Genomic DNA, 16,064 nt, shown 5'->3' on the forward strand with positions numbered 1-16,064 from the left:
ATGTAAATTTTTTTCCCACTTTTATGGAGGGTAACTTAGTGATGTATAAGAGAGATATAAGAATATTTATAATCTTTATCCAACGAATCCAAGTCTTAGAAGTACCTTCTTAAAAAGAGGAAAAGCTAAAATGATCATGACAGCATTATTTAAATCTAAAAACAACTTGAATAATACAGAAAGACAGTTAGATGGTTAATTAAATTGTCTATAATATTTTACCTTACCAAGTTATTGTGACTTTGTTAAAACTCACAGTTTAAATTGTGGAAAGGAGAAACTATTTAATATGTAAAACTGAAAAAAAAAAAACAAAAAACGCTAATCTGCACGGGTGGGGGCGGGGGGGAAATGTCAGATTCCTACATCTCATACCATACTTGAAAGTCAAATCCAGATGGATTAAGGTTTTAAACAAAGAAAACAAAATTTTAAACTTATAAAAGAAAATAGCTCCTGAGAAAGTTAAATGTAGAATTACCAAATCCAACAATTCCACTTCTAATACATATGCAAAAGAACTGAAAGCAAGTAAACAGATGCCTGTATACAATGTTCATAGCAGCACTGTTAACAACAGCCAAAAGGTGGAAACAACCCAAATATCCATCAACAGATGCCTAAACAAAATGTTGTATATATATACAATAGAATATTATTCAGCCTTAAAAAAGAATGAAATTTAAATGCTACAATATAGATGAATATTGAAAACATTATGCTAAGTAAAATAAAACAAACACCAAAGGACAAATATTGTATGATTCCACTTAAATGAGGACCTAGAATAGGCAAATTACCAGAGGCTGGGGGAGGAGGGTATGGGGAAATACTGTTTAAGGGTAGAGTTTCCGTTTAGGATGACAAAATAGGTTTGAAAATGGATAGTGGTGATGGTTATGTTGTGAATGTATTTAACGCCACTGAATTGCACATTTAAAAATGGTTAAAATGGTAAATTTTGTTATGTATATTTTACCACAGAAAAAAAAGTCAACTAAAAAAAATTAATACACATAGAATCAGTGGTAATACAGTAAAAAAATACTTAATATATTTTTTTCTGACTTTGGAATAAGGAAGGATATAAGATGTAAACACATTAACCAGAAAAGAAAGATACATTTAACCATATTAAAATTAAGAACCTCTGTTAGTCAAAAGGACTTTATAAAAAATGAAAAAACAAGACATAAACTAAGACAGTACATATTAATACATATATAAGTGAACTAGTATCAATAATATATGAAAAACTATATAAACAGACAAATCAAAAAGAAAATGAGTAAAGGCCATAAATAGGCATTTTGCAGAAGAAGAAAGCATATGGCCAATAATATATATGAAAAGATAATCTCAACAACAAGAGAAATGCAAGTCATACCACAAGATACCATTGTATACCCACTTGATTAGGAAAAAATTAAGAAGTCTGACATTAAGATGTGGATCAAAGGAAATTTTACACATGGCAGGTGAATACAACTGCTTTGGAAAATAATTTTATGACACTATTTTATGAAGTTGAATCTTCATAGACCTTATGACCCAGTAATTCTACTTGTACATGTATACTCTAGAGCATGCATTCTCAATGCGGAAGATAACACCCCCAAGGGGGTGAAATTAGTTTTGAAGAGAGTGGGGAATGGGGAAAAAAAAAATCATACTTTTTATATATAAAACACAGATATCCATCCAGTATATAATGATATATACAGTATATCTGTGGTATTAGAATTTCTTTAGAAGAACAACTGGGAGGAGAGAGGATGTCTAAAAAAGACTCATTAGTGAGGCAATAATGAAAAAATGGTCGAGAAACACTGCCCTAGAGATACTATTGAACACATGCACTGAAGACAAGTATAAGAATATTCATAGCAGCATTGTTTGTAATAGCAAAAGTCAGGAAACAACCCAAGGAGCCATCAATAAAACAGTGGATGAATAAACTGGTACATTCAATGGATGAGGAATTAAAAGGTAACAATTATTCTACCATCAATAAAAAGGAATGATTCACATTATATGCCACAAGAGGAATTTTAGTAATATATTAGTGAAAAATCCAAGTCCTAGAAAACATCAGGCAGTATAATACCCTCTTTATATTTTTTCTGTTGTGAAGCTGTAATAATAAACACACCTCTAGAAATCTAGTTCCATAGTACTCCCAAGTGAGGTCTTAGAACAAAGACGGCACAGACTCCTAAATGAATGTTTTTCAAACTGTAGGCTGTCACTCAGTAAGTCCTGAAATTAATTTAATAGGTCATGACTAACATTTAAAAAATATGAAATAAAAGAGAATAATTAAAGTTATTGCACATACTAAGAGGAAAGCTTATTTTGTGAAACATTTTTGTTTTATAAATATGTACACACAGATATACATACCCCTATCCACGGATTCTGAAATTTAAGCAACTCTGAAAACCTCAAGTTTCTACTATAAGTTTGGTGCAAAAATTCACGGGGCAGCAAACTTTAACCTGAAAAGCCCTAAGCTATTTCTAACCTTTATTCTTCTCCACTCATTATGAATAATACGTTTCACTGCAGAAACATTAAATGTGTTGGATTATAGAGTGCCATACATACCGTATTATCTTTTAAAGTTCAAAATACTAAAAAATATCACTGGACCTAAGAGCTTTGGATAAGAGATTAAGAACCTTGTATATATACATAACTCTATGTATATCTGTAAGTTTACTAAGTTAACTAAGTTGAAATGTAAAGCATATTTCTGACCAGAATGAGTTAAAAAAAAGTCTGAAAGCCATTAGCTAGGTGACATTTTTTACGAACACTAGCCATATCTAGGCCCTCATTAATTCTCATTCTACATAACTCCAGGAAAAGGACATCCCATCTTTACGATTCAGAATATTCCTATGAATTTCTTATTTTAATTTTTCTACTTTTAAGACCATTTCTTATTCTGGGGAAGTAGACATTAGCCATCAACAACAGGTGACCTTGAAACAGAACATAAATGTCCATAATTTACATTATTCCTATATCTCCTAAAGAATAAAGTATCCTAACCATTGAAGGAGAGTTGAGAAGGCCTTCTCACAGCCTTACCTTCAGCAGGTTCAGGACTTTCTTGCCAAGATCCAGTTCAAAGTTGGCATAATTAGAACCACACATGTCATAGATAAACACCAGTCCGTTCCTCTGAGTTTCAAAGCTGTAAACCAACCATTGAACAAAAACATTTAATAAGATGGATGAGACAGGTTGAAAGCCGGGGGCAAAAACAAAAGGATGGGGACATATTTGAGACCAAAATAACTACCTCCCTGAACACTGGTCTTACAAAAAGATGATCTACCTTTGGTATCTGCTGATATTGTGATTTGTAATAATATATTTGACCCTCTTCCTGGCACAGAGTTCCTAAAACTCTTGGATTTCCTAAGTGAAGAGATCAGTACAGGTGTCTGTTATGTTAATGAGGTCACCTGAAGATAGGAGCCGGTTGCCAGGGGAACAAATCACGTGTTTAGAGGGTTGGAACTTTCAGCCTCACCCTGCCCCCCTTACAGATTGAGTTCAATTACCAAGAGCAAATGGTGTAATCAATCATGCCTAAGTAATTAGGCTTCCATATAAACCCAAAAAGATGGTGTTCAGAGGACTTCCAGGTTGGTGAACATGTTGAGGTGTTGGGAGAGTGGCCCTCTCAGAGAGAGCATGGCGCTCTATGCTCTTTGCTCACCCTTTGCCCTATGCATCCCTTCCACCTGGCTATTCCTGAGTTATATCCTTTTACAATAAACCGGTAATCTAGTAATGTGATGTTTGAGTTCTGTGAACTACCAAACCCAAGGAGGGGGGCATTGGAACCTCTGATCTACAAACTGTTGATCAGAAGCACACAGGTGACAACTAGGACTTGCCACTGGCATCTGAAGGGGATGGAGGGGGCAGTCTTGTAGGACTGAAAACCCTCAACCTGTGGAATCTGATGCTATCTCCAGGTGGATAGTATCAGATTAGGTACTAATCTAATTGTGGAACACCGAGCTGGTGCTGAAGAAATGCTTGGTGGTGTGGAGGAAAGCCTCACGTGTTGGAACTGGAACTGGAATTATACTCACTAATGCACATTTATCCAGATTTATCAAGTGCCAAACTCCTAAGCTGAGAATGTTGTAGAGGTTATCAAAATTTGAACTGTTACTTTCCATGTCTCTGCATCTGCCTATCCAAATTCTATAACATTCCACGTTCAACTCAAGTTTCCTCTTCCATGAAGATCTCCTTGATAGCTGTAATCAAATGTAATATCATCCTTCACCCTCTTAAAGGCCCATAAATCTTCATGTGGATCTTTACTGAGGCTCTTAAAGTACTCCAGCTTTGTGATGCTATCTGATTCTCTCTTAGAGTGTGAAAACATATTCACCTCATTATCCCCAACAATCCCTAGCACAATCCTTGCAAACAGGCCCATAATATATGGTCACTGAACTGTAATACAGTGGACTGAAAGCCATTACCAAGAAAACACTTTAGACCTGTAAACAAAACTCTATAACTTAATGATTGTGAATTTGTCTCTTAGGACTTGGAGGAAGAGAACCCAGAGTGATCTTTGGAAAGCATCAGAGGTGGTGAGCCTATTCCCAGATTGAGGTTAGGAATATGTGAAGATATGAAAAGTAATCCTCAATGCATCTCAACATCTAAAGACTTCTCAAAGTTACACTCTTCCACCAAGCCAGATCTTTACTTGCTTCTAATTTGTACACAGAAGAAATTATTTGATTGGACTATTCACAGATGATAGCAACAAGCTTCTACTTTTAAAATTGAGACAAATTCTATGGCCATGCCACTCTGAATAAGCCCAATCCCATCTGATCTCAGAATCTAAGCAGGGTCGGGCCTGGTTAGTACTTGGATGGGAGACCACCTAGGAAGACCAGGTCCTGTACGCATAAAAAATAAAAAATAAGGGATTGTAAAATGACAAGGTCCTTGCAATCTGTGAGGTCAACCAAGGGTTGCCTTGCCTAATAAATAAATAAATAAACAAACAAATAAACAAATAAAGAAATAAAATTGAGAAAAATTTTTAGCATAAAACAATCATGAAATCAGGGGTCTCAGTTATTTTGTATCCTAATTTTTTTTGCATAACCTCCTGGAAGCCTCTATACCTTCATCCTTTCAACAAAATACAAGACAGAAGCACCCACTCATGAAGCAGCATTTCAAAAATCTCTTCATTGTGAGGCTGACCCAAGTTTCTCCAGCAAACTTAGTTTTATGTGGCCCCTAATGTGTTAGTGCTCAATCTTGACCTTTTTTTTTAATGACCCCAGAGACTATGATTCACCAAGATCAAAGATGCTGTTAAACAAATGGCACAATTACTGAGTAGACTATTCAGGTCTAGAGACTTCTCATTTCTCTACAAGCTCACCAAGGGCCAAATTCAAAGAATTACAGGTTTTCCCCTTATAACTCCAGCCTGTGGCAGAGGGCTGAAACAAAAAGAAGTCAGTGTCAGGGGAAATAGAATTTAATTTTTAAAAAAGTTATAATGTATAACGATGCAGGTTCTATATTCTTGAAAATTGCTCATCCTGTAGAAGCACGTGAAATAAACACAAATGCAACAGGATTTTTACTTTTCTGGGTATAGAATATAAGGTTTTTAATAATAGCTAATTCCCTAATAACTTCCTCCTCCTGAATTTGATTCCTGAGCTGGATGTTCTGAAATATTTTGTGAGAACACCAAGATTAAAACACAGTCCCTGACATTTGTTTCAAAATAATCAAGGGTATAAGGTAGGTGAGGGGCTATCAATAAAAAAAGATTGGTTACAGATCACTTTGAAGAAGATGGATGATGAGTATGTGAAAGTTTATTATACCATTTCCTCTCCACCTAAGGAGTTTTAGGAATTTTCCATTAAATAATGTTAAAAAAGAAGGTCCCCTGCCCTCATGAAGTTTATGACCTAGTGGTAGATAACAAAAACAACAGTATAAGATAAATATCGTCATAATACTGTATATAATTAAACACAAAATGATCAGTATGAGTAATAACAGCTATTAAAGTCAGACTAAAAAGAGTTTTATTTATGACAGGTTAGAGTGGTGAGAGAGACAGTTATAGAAGCTGAGTCTTAAAAAAGTGCAATATTTAGTAAAGAAAGGGCTTTCTTCTTCTCCTGGTTTAAGGTAACATGGGAAAACAAGAATTTCTATTCACTACTGAGAATATTTTGCTTGGAGAAAAAGCATTCACATTTATCTTATATGCACCCTCTGAATAATGAGGAGTCAGAGAGAGTTTTTGAGAAAAAAATGGACATCATAAACAAAGTTTTAATTATGTTTACCTGTGTAGTGCTCCTGTGGGATCCAATACTCACACTGGAAAGAGCAAGTTTTAGCTACTGCCATGCCTATGCGAGAGCTCTGACTGTCTTAAGCTGCATAAGGAGGAAGGCCACTGCTGAATTTTCTGGTAAAAGAACATTTCATTCATTCCCCTGAGCTAAAGTAGCATTTCAAAGGAACCTATATTCTGGAAATTATGCCTGAAGACCAATCACAGGAAATAAGAACTGAGACATTCCACACTTCTGATGGGGCAGTACTGGGCCCCTGAGACCACTGGTCTTCTTCCTTAGTAACTTTTCTTTTTCAGACTAATGCTGTGTATGGTTGAGATATGTCTCCCACTGAGCATCAAAAGCAGAAGCCAAGTACTATGAAAGTAACATTAACAAGGCAGTAATGAGTAAACTAGATAGAGAGCCCCACCTCGGACAATCCTCTGGCTATTTCCACCCCCTAAGTCCACAGTATGACTGAAGTTGTGTACAGTTCTCTATCACTACCTCAGGTCTTAGCCCTCGATATATCACTCCTAACCCAGAAGACCAGCCAATGACACCCAGAGCAATAACAAACTGTAAATGGCAAGCACTAGGGAAAAAGTAAATATAGCAGAAAGACAAAATAGTAGGATATAAAAAGCTCTGGCCAAGAGTGAAAAACCTGAGATCTTAGACTTAGTTGGGCTAGTATGTGATGACTGTAAGAGTAACATAATATCTTGGGGCTTCAGTTTGTCTGTAGAACATTAAAAATATCATTTACCTTAGAGAGGGAGAAATATGACCAGAGCTAGTCCTTTTTATTTATGCAGCTGTTGATAAAGATGATTTTGCTCAACTTTATACTTTTGGACTGTTCTCTCCTGTATGTTGATTCTCAAAATTCTCTGTACTATTATTCCTATTTTAAAAAGAAACTGGGGCCTCAGAGGGTTTTGAAAATCAACATTCAGGGAAGAATGAGCCAAAAGAACCAGCACATGTCATCTCCCCATCACTCTCTTTCACTAAGTAATTCTCAATACACTGAGGTCTGCTATTTAATTGGCTTTCTCATCTTCTGTTATCCTGAAAATAGCCAAGCAGGTAAAGATACAGAACACCCACCATCTTGATAGCACCTGGAAACATGCCAAGCCCTTAAGGACATGGAATATTTTCTATACATAGCACTGCCCATGGCACATCCAAGGAGCATAGTAAAGGCCCTGCTATCTTTAATCAAATCAAGGACCATCACTTTCCCAACTAGATGTAGACCAGCTAGAAGATAATCTCTATGCTCACCTATCCACAGCTCTGTCTAGTAAGTAAAACAGAGCCTGAAGTACCACATGTTGGACTGACTTGTGGGGATGATGCAACCTGGCAGTGAAGAGGGCGATGGAGGCTCCTGTCGGGTCTCGAACATTCTAGAGCAAATAAAACGAGAAATATTTAGAAATCAAATAGAAAATCCCAGTCATCACTAAGGCTTCTTATATCCTGGACACAGCTTTCACATAGAGAACAGATACTGGCAATATTTCTCTGACTTGCATCAATTGCTCCAGAAAGGGAAGAAAGTTTATATCATCCCATGGCTGATTCTCAGCATCCCCCTGGACCATTTTTCTGTGGCAGGAAAAAAACACTTTACCTTAACAGTTCAATTGCAGAGAAATTAAAGGATGGTCTACATTGCCTGATTAGCTAGCTAATTTCCCAGGCAGGATGCCCAAAGAAATAAGCAGCAAGGGAAAACCACAGAATCCAGCCATTGTATACTTACCTGAAAGGTTGGGGTCTCTAAGTAGAGAGAGCATGCATTCAATAAAGGAGGATGGGCCTCAACTAATTATAATGGCCCAATGAAGAAACTTTTCTACTGTACAACTAATTCTCAAAAATTTCAATTATTACTAGAATAATTTTATGCTAAAATACACAGCTGCTTTCACATCTGCTCCCGACTGTTAAGACTCTCTAGTTCAGGATAAGGTATCCAGCAACAAACTCCAAACAGGACAACTGTTACAAAAGGAAATAATGAGACACTACAAGAGGGGTCCATGAAGACTCACTAAGATGGTGAATTTTCCACTAAGGATCTCAGAACGGAGAGGTTCCTCGTGAGGTTTCAGCTTCACAATGCCTTCCTTTCTTCGTGTTTCCTAAAAATAAAGCACACAAAATGAATTAACATAAAAATACTGTATATCCAGGATAGTGTTATGTAACCACCAAATTTCAGAGATAAGGGACTTTACAAGTCAACTGACTGAATCATAAGTTCCTTTGTAACCCTCCTTCTAGGCCGACTGAGTATTATCAGAATTCCTGTCAGGATGCCACCTTAGGTAACATATTTTGCTTTGAATTAGAATCCTAACCCCAAAGAACCACCAATAAGTATCATTAGTATGCAGGGTCAAGGTTCTTAAACATGCAGCAGCATGGATATTGTACTGGGATATTAAAATATGCACCGCGAAACTATCTGAAAGCAGATATCCTCACACATCCTCCAAGCTTAGGCCTCTACTATCTTAAATAGGAGCTACCCCTCCCCTTGATATCCTCTCCAACAACAGCTACTATGATATTATTTTTCTCATCTCCATGGCCAGACTTTTTTTTTTCACCTTATATTTTAATTCTGAAAATTTTTCAAATATACCAAGATGATGATAGACTAGTTTAGTAAACACTGTTAGATATATAACCTAGATATAATAATTGCTCACACTTTGGAAAATTTCTTTATTCCACCCCCCTCTCTCCCTCCCCCGCCCTCCTTCTCTACTGAATCCATTTGAAAGTAAATTCGCATGGCAGACTCTTTAAATTCATCCTTAGCTCCCATACACTCAGGTCTACTGCATTCTCATTTCCTCTCAATCTAACTTGAAGGACATCCCTGTCACTAAATCCAGTATCCATGACAAGGTTGACCATTCATAATCCCTTCTTTCTAAGACAATCTCTATCTTTGATAAAGAATATTCTCTTGGGTTTACTATTTCTTCAACTACTCCTTTCAAGTCTTTTTTTGTGGGCTTTTAAAAATTCATTTACTCACTCAATTCATTCACTGACTCATTCATTCATTCTGCAAGTATTTGTAGAGCAACTATTATGTGCCAGGCACCAAGCTAAGTGCCAGCAAAATGCTGGCGAATAAAACAAACCAGGTCTTTGTTTATAATCTTCTCCAATCCATCCCTAAAATCAAATTCAAATGCTTTTAGTGGTAAGGTAGCAAATGAAAGACAGTGTCGGTGCTGGGATCACAGGAGAGTGTATGTACTGTCTAAAGCATTCAAATGCAACTTTTAAAACAATACTAGATCGAAGAAATCAAAAAGTCTGAGGTGAGATTCTGCCTTACGCGTCTTCCTATTCCTCACACTCTCCCAAGATAACCCCACCCATTCTCATGGCTCCTATATTCAGCTCTACTATGGTCATTCCAAAATCTCTACTTACAGCCCAGATTTATTTTCTGAATCCCAGATTCATATCCCAGCTGCTCAGAATACATGTCTATTTCAGATACCCCAATGGTACTTCAAACATAATATGGCCAGACTGAACTGATAACTGCACTCACATTAGCGTGTCCTATGTTAGTGAGTGACCCTACCATTTACGTTGCCACTCAAGGCAGAAATCCAGAACCTTTGGCTCTTTTTTCTTCACACACCAGTTTAAGCAACCCTGTCCTGGCAATTATACTTCTAGAATCTGCCCACTTTTTATATATCTCCCCTTGACACTATGCTTAAAGACACCACAATCATCTCTTTCCCAACAAGAGCCTTCTAATTGGCCTATCTCAACTATAGCCCTTCTGATCCATTCTCTAAAGTACAGTAAGAAAAATCTATCCAGAATGCATATCTGATCAAGTCGTTCTGCTGTTTATATCTTCAATGAATTTCTCTGCCCTTAAGAAAAAGCAGATAGAAACTCTCTTATCTGGCCTTGTTTACCTCTGCTGCTCAATCTCTTGCCATGCACCCGCTCCCACTCAGCATTTCAGTATTTCTTAATTTAGAAGTTATTTCCTTCAGGAAGGCTTCCTTGACCTTCCTAATTAAAGTACTGGATTCCACAGAATCCAATACTGCCCTATCATAACTTGAATACTGATCTACTTTTTGTATGGGACTGGGGAGAACACTCAGAACCACTGTATGTGTAGAGTAAGGCAGAGAGAACATAGAGAGCCCAGCTGCCACAGGTGTGGTCCGCCCCCAAACTACGTACCCTGTAGGAGTGGAACAACTCTACGGCGCGAAGCACATCAAACTTCCGGGCCATGAGGAACTTTACAGCCACATTCCAAGAGAGAGGGGAAACGTTGTACTGAACTGTCCACCTGTTGATCTCTTCAAGAAACTGCCTGGTGGCCTGTTTGACAAAAAAAGTAAGAATAACTGATAAGTAGAGAACATATTTACTGAAACAAAAAAAAAAACAAGCAAGAAAAAAATACCACCCTTTCCCCCAAGCAAGTCTGAATCCAAAGTTTACAACATGGAGCAGGAAAAGACAAAAGTTGGAAAGATGTCTGCAACCAGAAATAGTGAAAATTCAGTGAGGCCAGATAAGGGAAGAAATGAAGGCTCGCAAATGAGATGCAAACTACTGGCCCCAAGTTTGTTTTTTTGTTTTTGTCTTTAAGGTTCAAAAAAAAAAAAAATGTAGATGGGCCCTCTGAAAGTTTATTACATGAGGTGCAGTCTCGGCTGCTGCTGTGGTCCCACAAGCCAATTGGACACAGCAAAGCCATCAGAAAATGATTTTGGCTTTGGAATGAGCAGTACCATTGAGAGCAGCAAAACTATTAGGAAGAATTTAACAAATCAAAAGGACAACTGTTTTGTGCTGACTGACCCCGCAAGACTTCTTCATACTTCACGCGGAAGCCCAAAAACTGGACACTAGTGCCCAGAGAGTCATTAGCAGTCCCTCTGGATAGTGTTTTGTGGGGGAATGGTGGTAGCAAGGAGCCTAATCTTGGGGGAAGGGTGGGAAATTTTCATTTTCACTGTCTGATCCTGAGCTGCCAAAATGTATGTTTGTTCCTCTCTCTTGATTAATCCAAGTTCTTTTATCCTCTTACCCTATTTCTCCTTACATTTATAACCAGTTTCCACTCTAGTAAAACTACCCTTCCATTTCCTAAGAATAGGATTTACATGGCGATTTTTTGCACACATATTCTAAATTGCTAAACATTTTCTGCATGGCTATTCAGTTCCTTCCATCCAGCAACCTTTCTCGCAAGTTGGTCCAAAATATGATCAACTTGATGAGAATTCTAAAATTTAAATGATCAATCAACCCACAGTTAAGATGTATTAAACTATTATGTATTTATTAACTATTTGTTAAAGCTGTGCTAAGAAGTATAAGGAATACAAAAATGAGATTTTCTTCAAAAGGAGTAAGACCAACCTACTATGTGACCATGGACAAGGTAGTTCTCTCTCTAAATTTTCTATTGAAAAACAAGGGGGAAAAAAGTAACAGCAAATCTTGCCAACAAGTCCTAATTTGCAAATACAATCTAAATTGCTACATATGTGTTTAAATAAGTAGCAGAGTAGAGTCCCATGAGAATTAGCAACACCTCACAATAGAATACCTGATTCATCCCCCAATTTCTAGGAAAGGAAAAAGGTACTTTATAAATCAGAGTAAAATCTAGGGGCCTGAGGCCACATCTGAACTTTAGAACTTTCCAACTGAGGCAACATAACTTACAATATGGGAAAAGTAGAGAACCAACAAAACTAATCAGGCAAAGTGCATAAAAAGAGCCAAGAAATAAAGGCCATGAAGAAAAGCTTTTAGAAGATCACTTTGGCCCAGAACCAGCTGAAGTCAGACCAAAGAAATAAGCCCCAGAGAAGACAACAGGACAAACTTAGAATGCTCCACCAGAAAACAGTTTGAGTTGCTTCTGTGGGGTGAGTGGCCAGCACTGGAATGAGGAAAAACTGAAGGGAAAAGAAAAGTGGGTACAGAAAGATCCCAGAAACAAAACTTCAGCCAGTCAGAAAGCTCCCAGGAGATTTTGTAAAGGGTATTTGTTTTTTAAATCATCTTTTAAATCCATCTCTCTCTTGGGTGGTTCTGAAAGTGCTTGTAGAATAAACTCCAGATTATTAGAAGAACATATTTCTCCCTTTTTTCTAATAAAAACAATAAACAGACAAATCAATATGCAGGCAAAAGGGGAAAATATAGTTAAATGACCAGGAGGTTAATATGAACTCATCATGTATCCAATTGTTATGATGATTTTTCATTTTTCATAAATAAGCCATGCCCCAATAAAGACATATAGGTTTCAAAAAGAAAAAAAAGACATGTAGGTTTCACACACTTGCTTTAAAGTATGTATTGTCTTCTTTCTTATTAAACTCAGTTTCTTCAAGGTTCTTAATGTCCTGTAGCTCCCAAGAGCTGTTGCCTTGAGATGACCTCTGTCCCCTGCTGGTCAGGATGTTATTCTTGGCTTTAAGCAAGGGAACAATTCCTTCTGATTTGGCCTGAGTAGGTCTTGCATGAAGAGAGGCCAGTGTACTGTAAATAGTGATGTGATATTTACAGATACACACATGCCACCTGCTATGTTCAGCCTCTGATTCACCCTCCTGCATATCTTCTTCCTCTGGTGGAAGAGATGAACTTCTGAAAGAAGTCAGAAAGGATGGCCCTTCTCTAGACAGTTAATCAGATCTCTCCCTTTGTTTGCACATGGATTTGGCACAACCACTGAGTACGGACCAATTTGTGGTCCTGCTAGTTACCAGAAAAACAAGTCCCAGATATTATTTTAATGAATCGCTCTTCAGAAGGCATAATCGAAATTCATAAAATTAATATTCAGTGTATTTCCTGGTGAAAGAAAGAATGAGCCAAAAGATGAGCCATAGCTTACAAAATACTTCAACTCAAGGTCAATGGTTTGGACCTATTCAGGCTTCTGTGCAACCACAGTTGTTAACACTTGGAGGCTAAAGAGTGGTCACAGTTCAAACAGCTTTGGTCTTCCTTTAGGAAAAGGTCTGAACCGATGTACAGGAAAACTAACATTACCACTTACAACCCTCCTCAACCAGCTTTTCAGGTACAGGTAAGATTGTTTCAGCATAGTCAAAAGCTTACTGTAATTAAATACTTCTCCTACAATCATGTCTAAATAGATAAAACAAGTTTCTAGACTATGAACATGATGAAAAAGATACTAGAGAACCTGCTATAAAATGGCTGAGAAATCTGTCAATTAAGTGGATTACATCCTGGACACCATCCACACTAGTGTTGAGATACGGTATAGGTGGGAATAAAACCAACAATTTAACATCAAACTCCTGTTACATCAAACTCCCAGGAGTAGCTACAATTCTGTGATGAGCTTTAGGCAAGGGACTAGACACCCAAAAGGTCAAGAAAAATGTCCTGGCACACTCAGTTCCACAGTTAGTACCTTAAATTTTGTATTCTCAGTTCAACAACTAAGACATTAAATCCTATATTCCAAGACAATGTGCGAGAGAGTGAAAGAGCCAGACCCATAAAAAATCTGTTCTTAAAGTAAACTTCTAGGATATCAGCCACCTAACCACGAAGGAACAAGTCTAGTAGTCTAGTGGGTTTGGAAGTCAAAAAGAAATCATGCTCTCACTCAATGCTATGTGATATCTGGGCAAGTCATTTAACCTCTCTGAACCTCAATTTCCTCCTCTGAAAAGACTTGAAAGAGACAAAGGAGAGAAGAGCATCCACTACCTGGCATGTGATAGGCAGTGTCTGAATAGATGTTCATTTTTTCCTTTAATCTAGTCATTTCACACTGAAACTTCTTGTGATTGAGAGAGAGTTCAATATCAAGTGACCTCTGTTGTTTATCGTTAGCCTATAGCAATTCAATCTCTTTAATATATTTTATCCAAAAGAATTAATTTAAATCAGAAATTTCAAATATGTGTTAAATTGCAAAACGAAAGTCTCTAAAAGAACAGCTCTTCCTCATTCAGGGCTCTGTGGCAATATAGAAGCTGGCTCCAGAAATATTTATACCACTGCTCCCATCTCTAAATCCTTTTGTCCCTACTTTCAGACTACATTGGCAGCTCTGGGGATTAACACTGCCATCCTGAGCACAAGTCCTTTTCAACAGCATCAAACTGACTGGAGACTATTTCTCATTATAATAAACAACTTTGTGCAGGAAAAACATCATGTTAAAAATGGAGTCAGTCACCCTGAACTGAAACTGAATACCTAAATAATTTTTTTAAAATTAGTTTCAAGCATACAGTACATTGGTTAGACATCTATATATAGTTCATAAAATGGTCCCTCCCCAATTGCTCCCTCCCTCCCCTGACCCTCCACATAGCCAATGTATTCATTCTAATTGCATTCCCTATGCTGTGCTTCCCATCCCCCTGTCTATCCATCAGCTACTTCTTTGATTCTTCACCCCATTCTCCCAGCCCCCCAAACTCCCCAACCCTCTGTCCATCACAAAATTGTCCACTATATTTGTGAGTCTGTTTTTGCTTAGTTTGTTCTTTTTATTCCTTAGATTCTGCATATAAATGAAATTATATAGTGTTTATCTTTCTCTGTCTGACTTAAATACCTTCTAGGTCCAGCAAAGCAATATCTTTTTCTATCCCCTTCCTTTTCATATGTAGGGGTCTTGTTTTCTTATCCTTTCAGGTTGGATAGGATTAGAAAACTCTCTTCTGGTTGGAGCACTTAATTCTTTTCCATTAAGGTACTTATTGATAGGAATGTAGTTATCATTCTTTATTCCTGTTTTTGATACATGTTTTTTCTTCTTAAAGAAGTCCCTCCAACATTTCCTGTAATACTGGCTTGGTGGTAATAAATTCCTTTAGCTTATTTTTGTCTGGGAAGCTCTTTATCTGTCCTTCAACTCTAAATGATAGCTTTGCTGGATAAATTATTCTTGGTTCTAGATCCTGGGTCTTCACCCTATCGAATATTTTTTTGCCAAGCTCTTCTGTCCTGCATAGTTTCTTTTGAGAAATCAGCTGCCAGTCTTATTGGTGTGCCCTTATAAGTAACTATCTGTTTTTCTCTTGCTGCTTTTAATATTATTTCTTTGTATTTAACCTTAAAAACCTATTTTAATTATGATGTGTCTTGGTGTGGGCCTCTTTGGATCTCTGATTTTTGGAATTCTCTGAGCTTCTTGAGGTTTAATATCCATTTCCTTCACCAGGTGAGGAAAGTTTTCTATCATTATTTCTTCAAACAGCTGTTCGACATCTTGATTTTCTTCAGTTATGCCGATCAGATAGATATTTGGACCCTTAATAGTGTGCCATATGCCCCTTAAATTATTTTTATAGTCTTGATATCTTATCTCTTGCCATTCTGATTGAGTGTCCTTGGCTTTCCCATTCTCTAGATAGGACATCTGATCCTTTTCTTTATTCACTCTGTTTAGTCCTTTGCTTATTCCATTTAATATACTTCTCACCTCAGATAATGTGTTCTTCCTTTAAGACTTGTTGCTTTTTATATTTCCATTTCCATTTTTAATCTTTGTTGAAGTTCTCACTGAATTTAACCAAATTTAATTGAGCATCTTTATAACTAGTGTTTTGAACTCTACATCTGTTAGATTACTTGACTCCATAATATCTT

General features: G+C 37.1%; 1 protein-coding gene and 1 pseudogene across 2 annotated transcripts in view; one reads left to right on the forward strand and one right to left on the reverse strand.

Moving 5' to 3' along the window:
* Window positions 1-16,064, reverse strand: part of PTPN9 (protein tyrosine phosphatase, non-receptor type 9) — a 67,329-nt gene that overhangs the window by 25,966 nt on the left and 25,299 nt on the right. For both annotated transcript variants that reach the window (XM_023524407.1, XM_011382117.2), the window contains exons 2-5: window positions 10,632-10,775; window positions 8,444-8,533; window positions 7,668-7,792; window positions 3,097-3,202 (exon numbers count right to left, since the gene is read on the reverse strand). In XM_023524407.1, coding sequence (XP_023380175.1) covers window positions 3,097-3,202; window positions 7,668-7,792; window positions 8,444-8,533; window positions 10,632-10,775 — 465 coding nt within the window. The remainder of the gene's footprint in view (window positions 1-3,096; window positions 3,203-7,667; window positions 7,793-8,443; window positions 8,534-10,631; window positions 10,776-16,064) is intronic.
* On the forward strand, window positions 4,840-4,958 carry LOC111732489 (annotated as a pseudogene).

Source organism: Pteropus vampyrus, unplaced genomic scaffold (assembly GCF_000151845.1).
Source record: "Pteropus vampyrus isolate Shadow unplaced genomic scaffold, Pvam_2.0 Scaffold462, whole genome shotgun sequence".
In the NCBI taxonomy this organism is placed as follows: domain Eukaryota; kingdom Metazoa; phylum Chordata; class Mammalia; order Chiroptera; family Pteropodidae; genus Pteropus; species Pteropus vampyrus.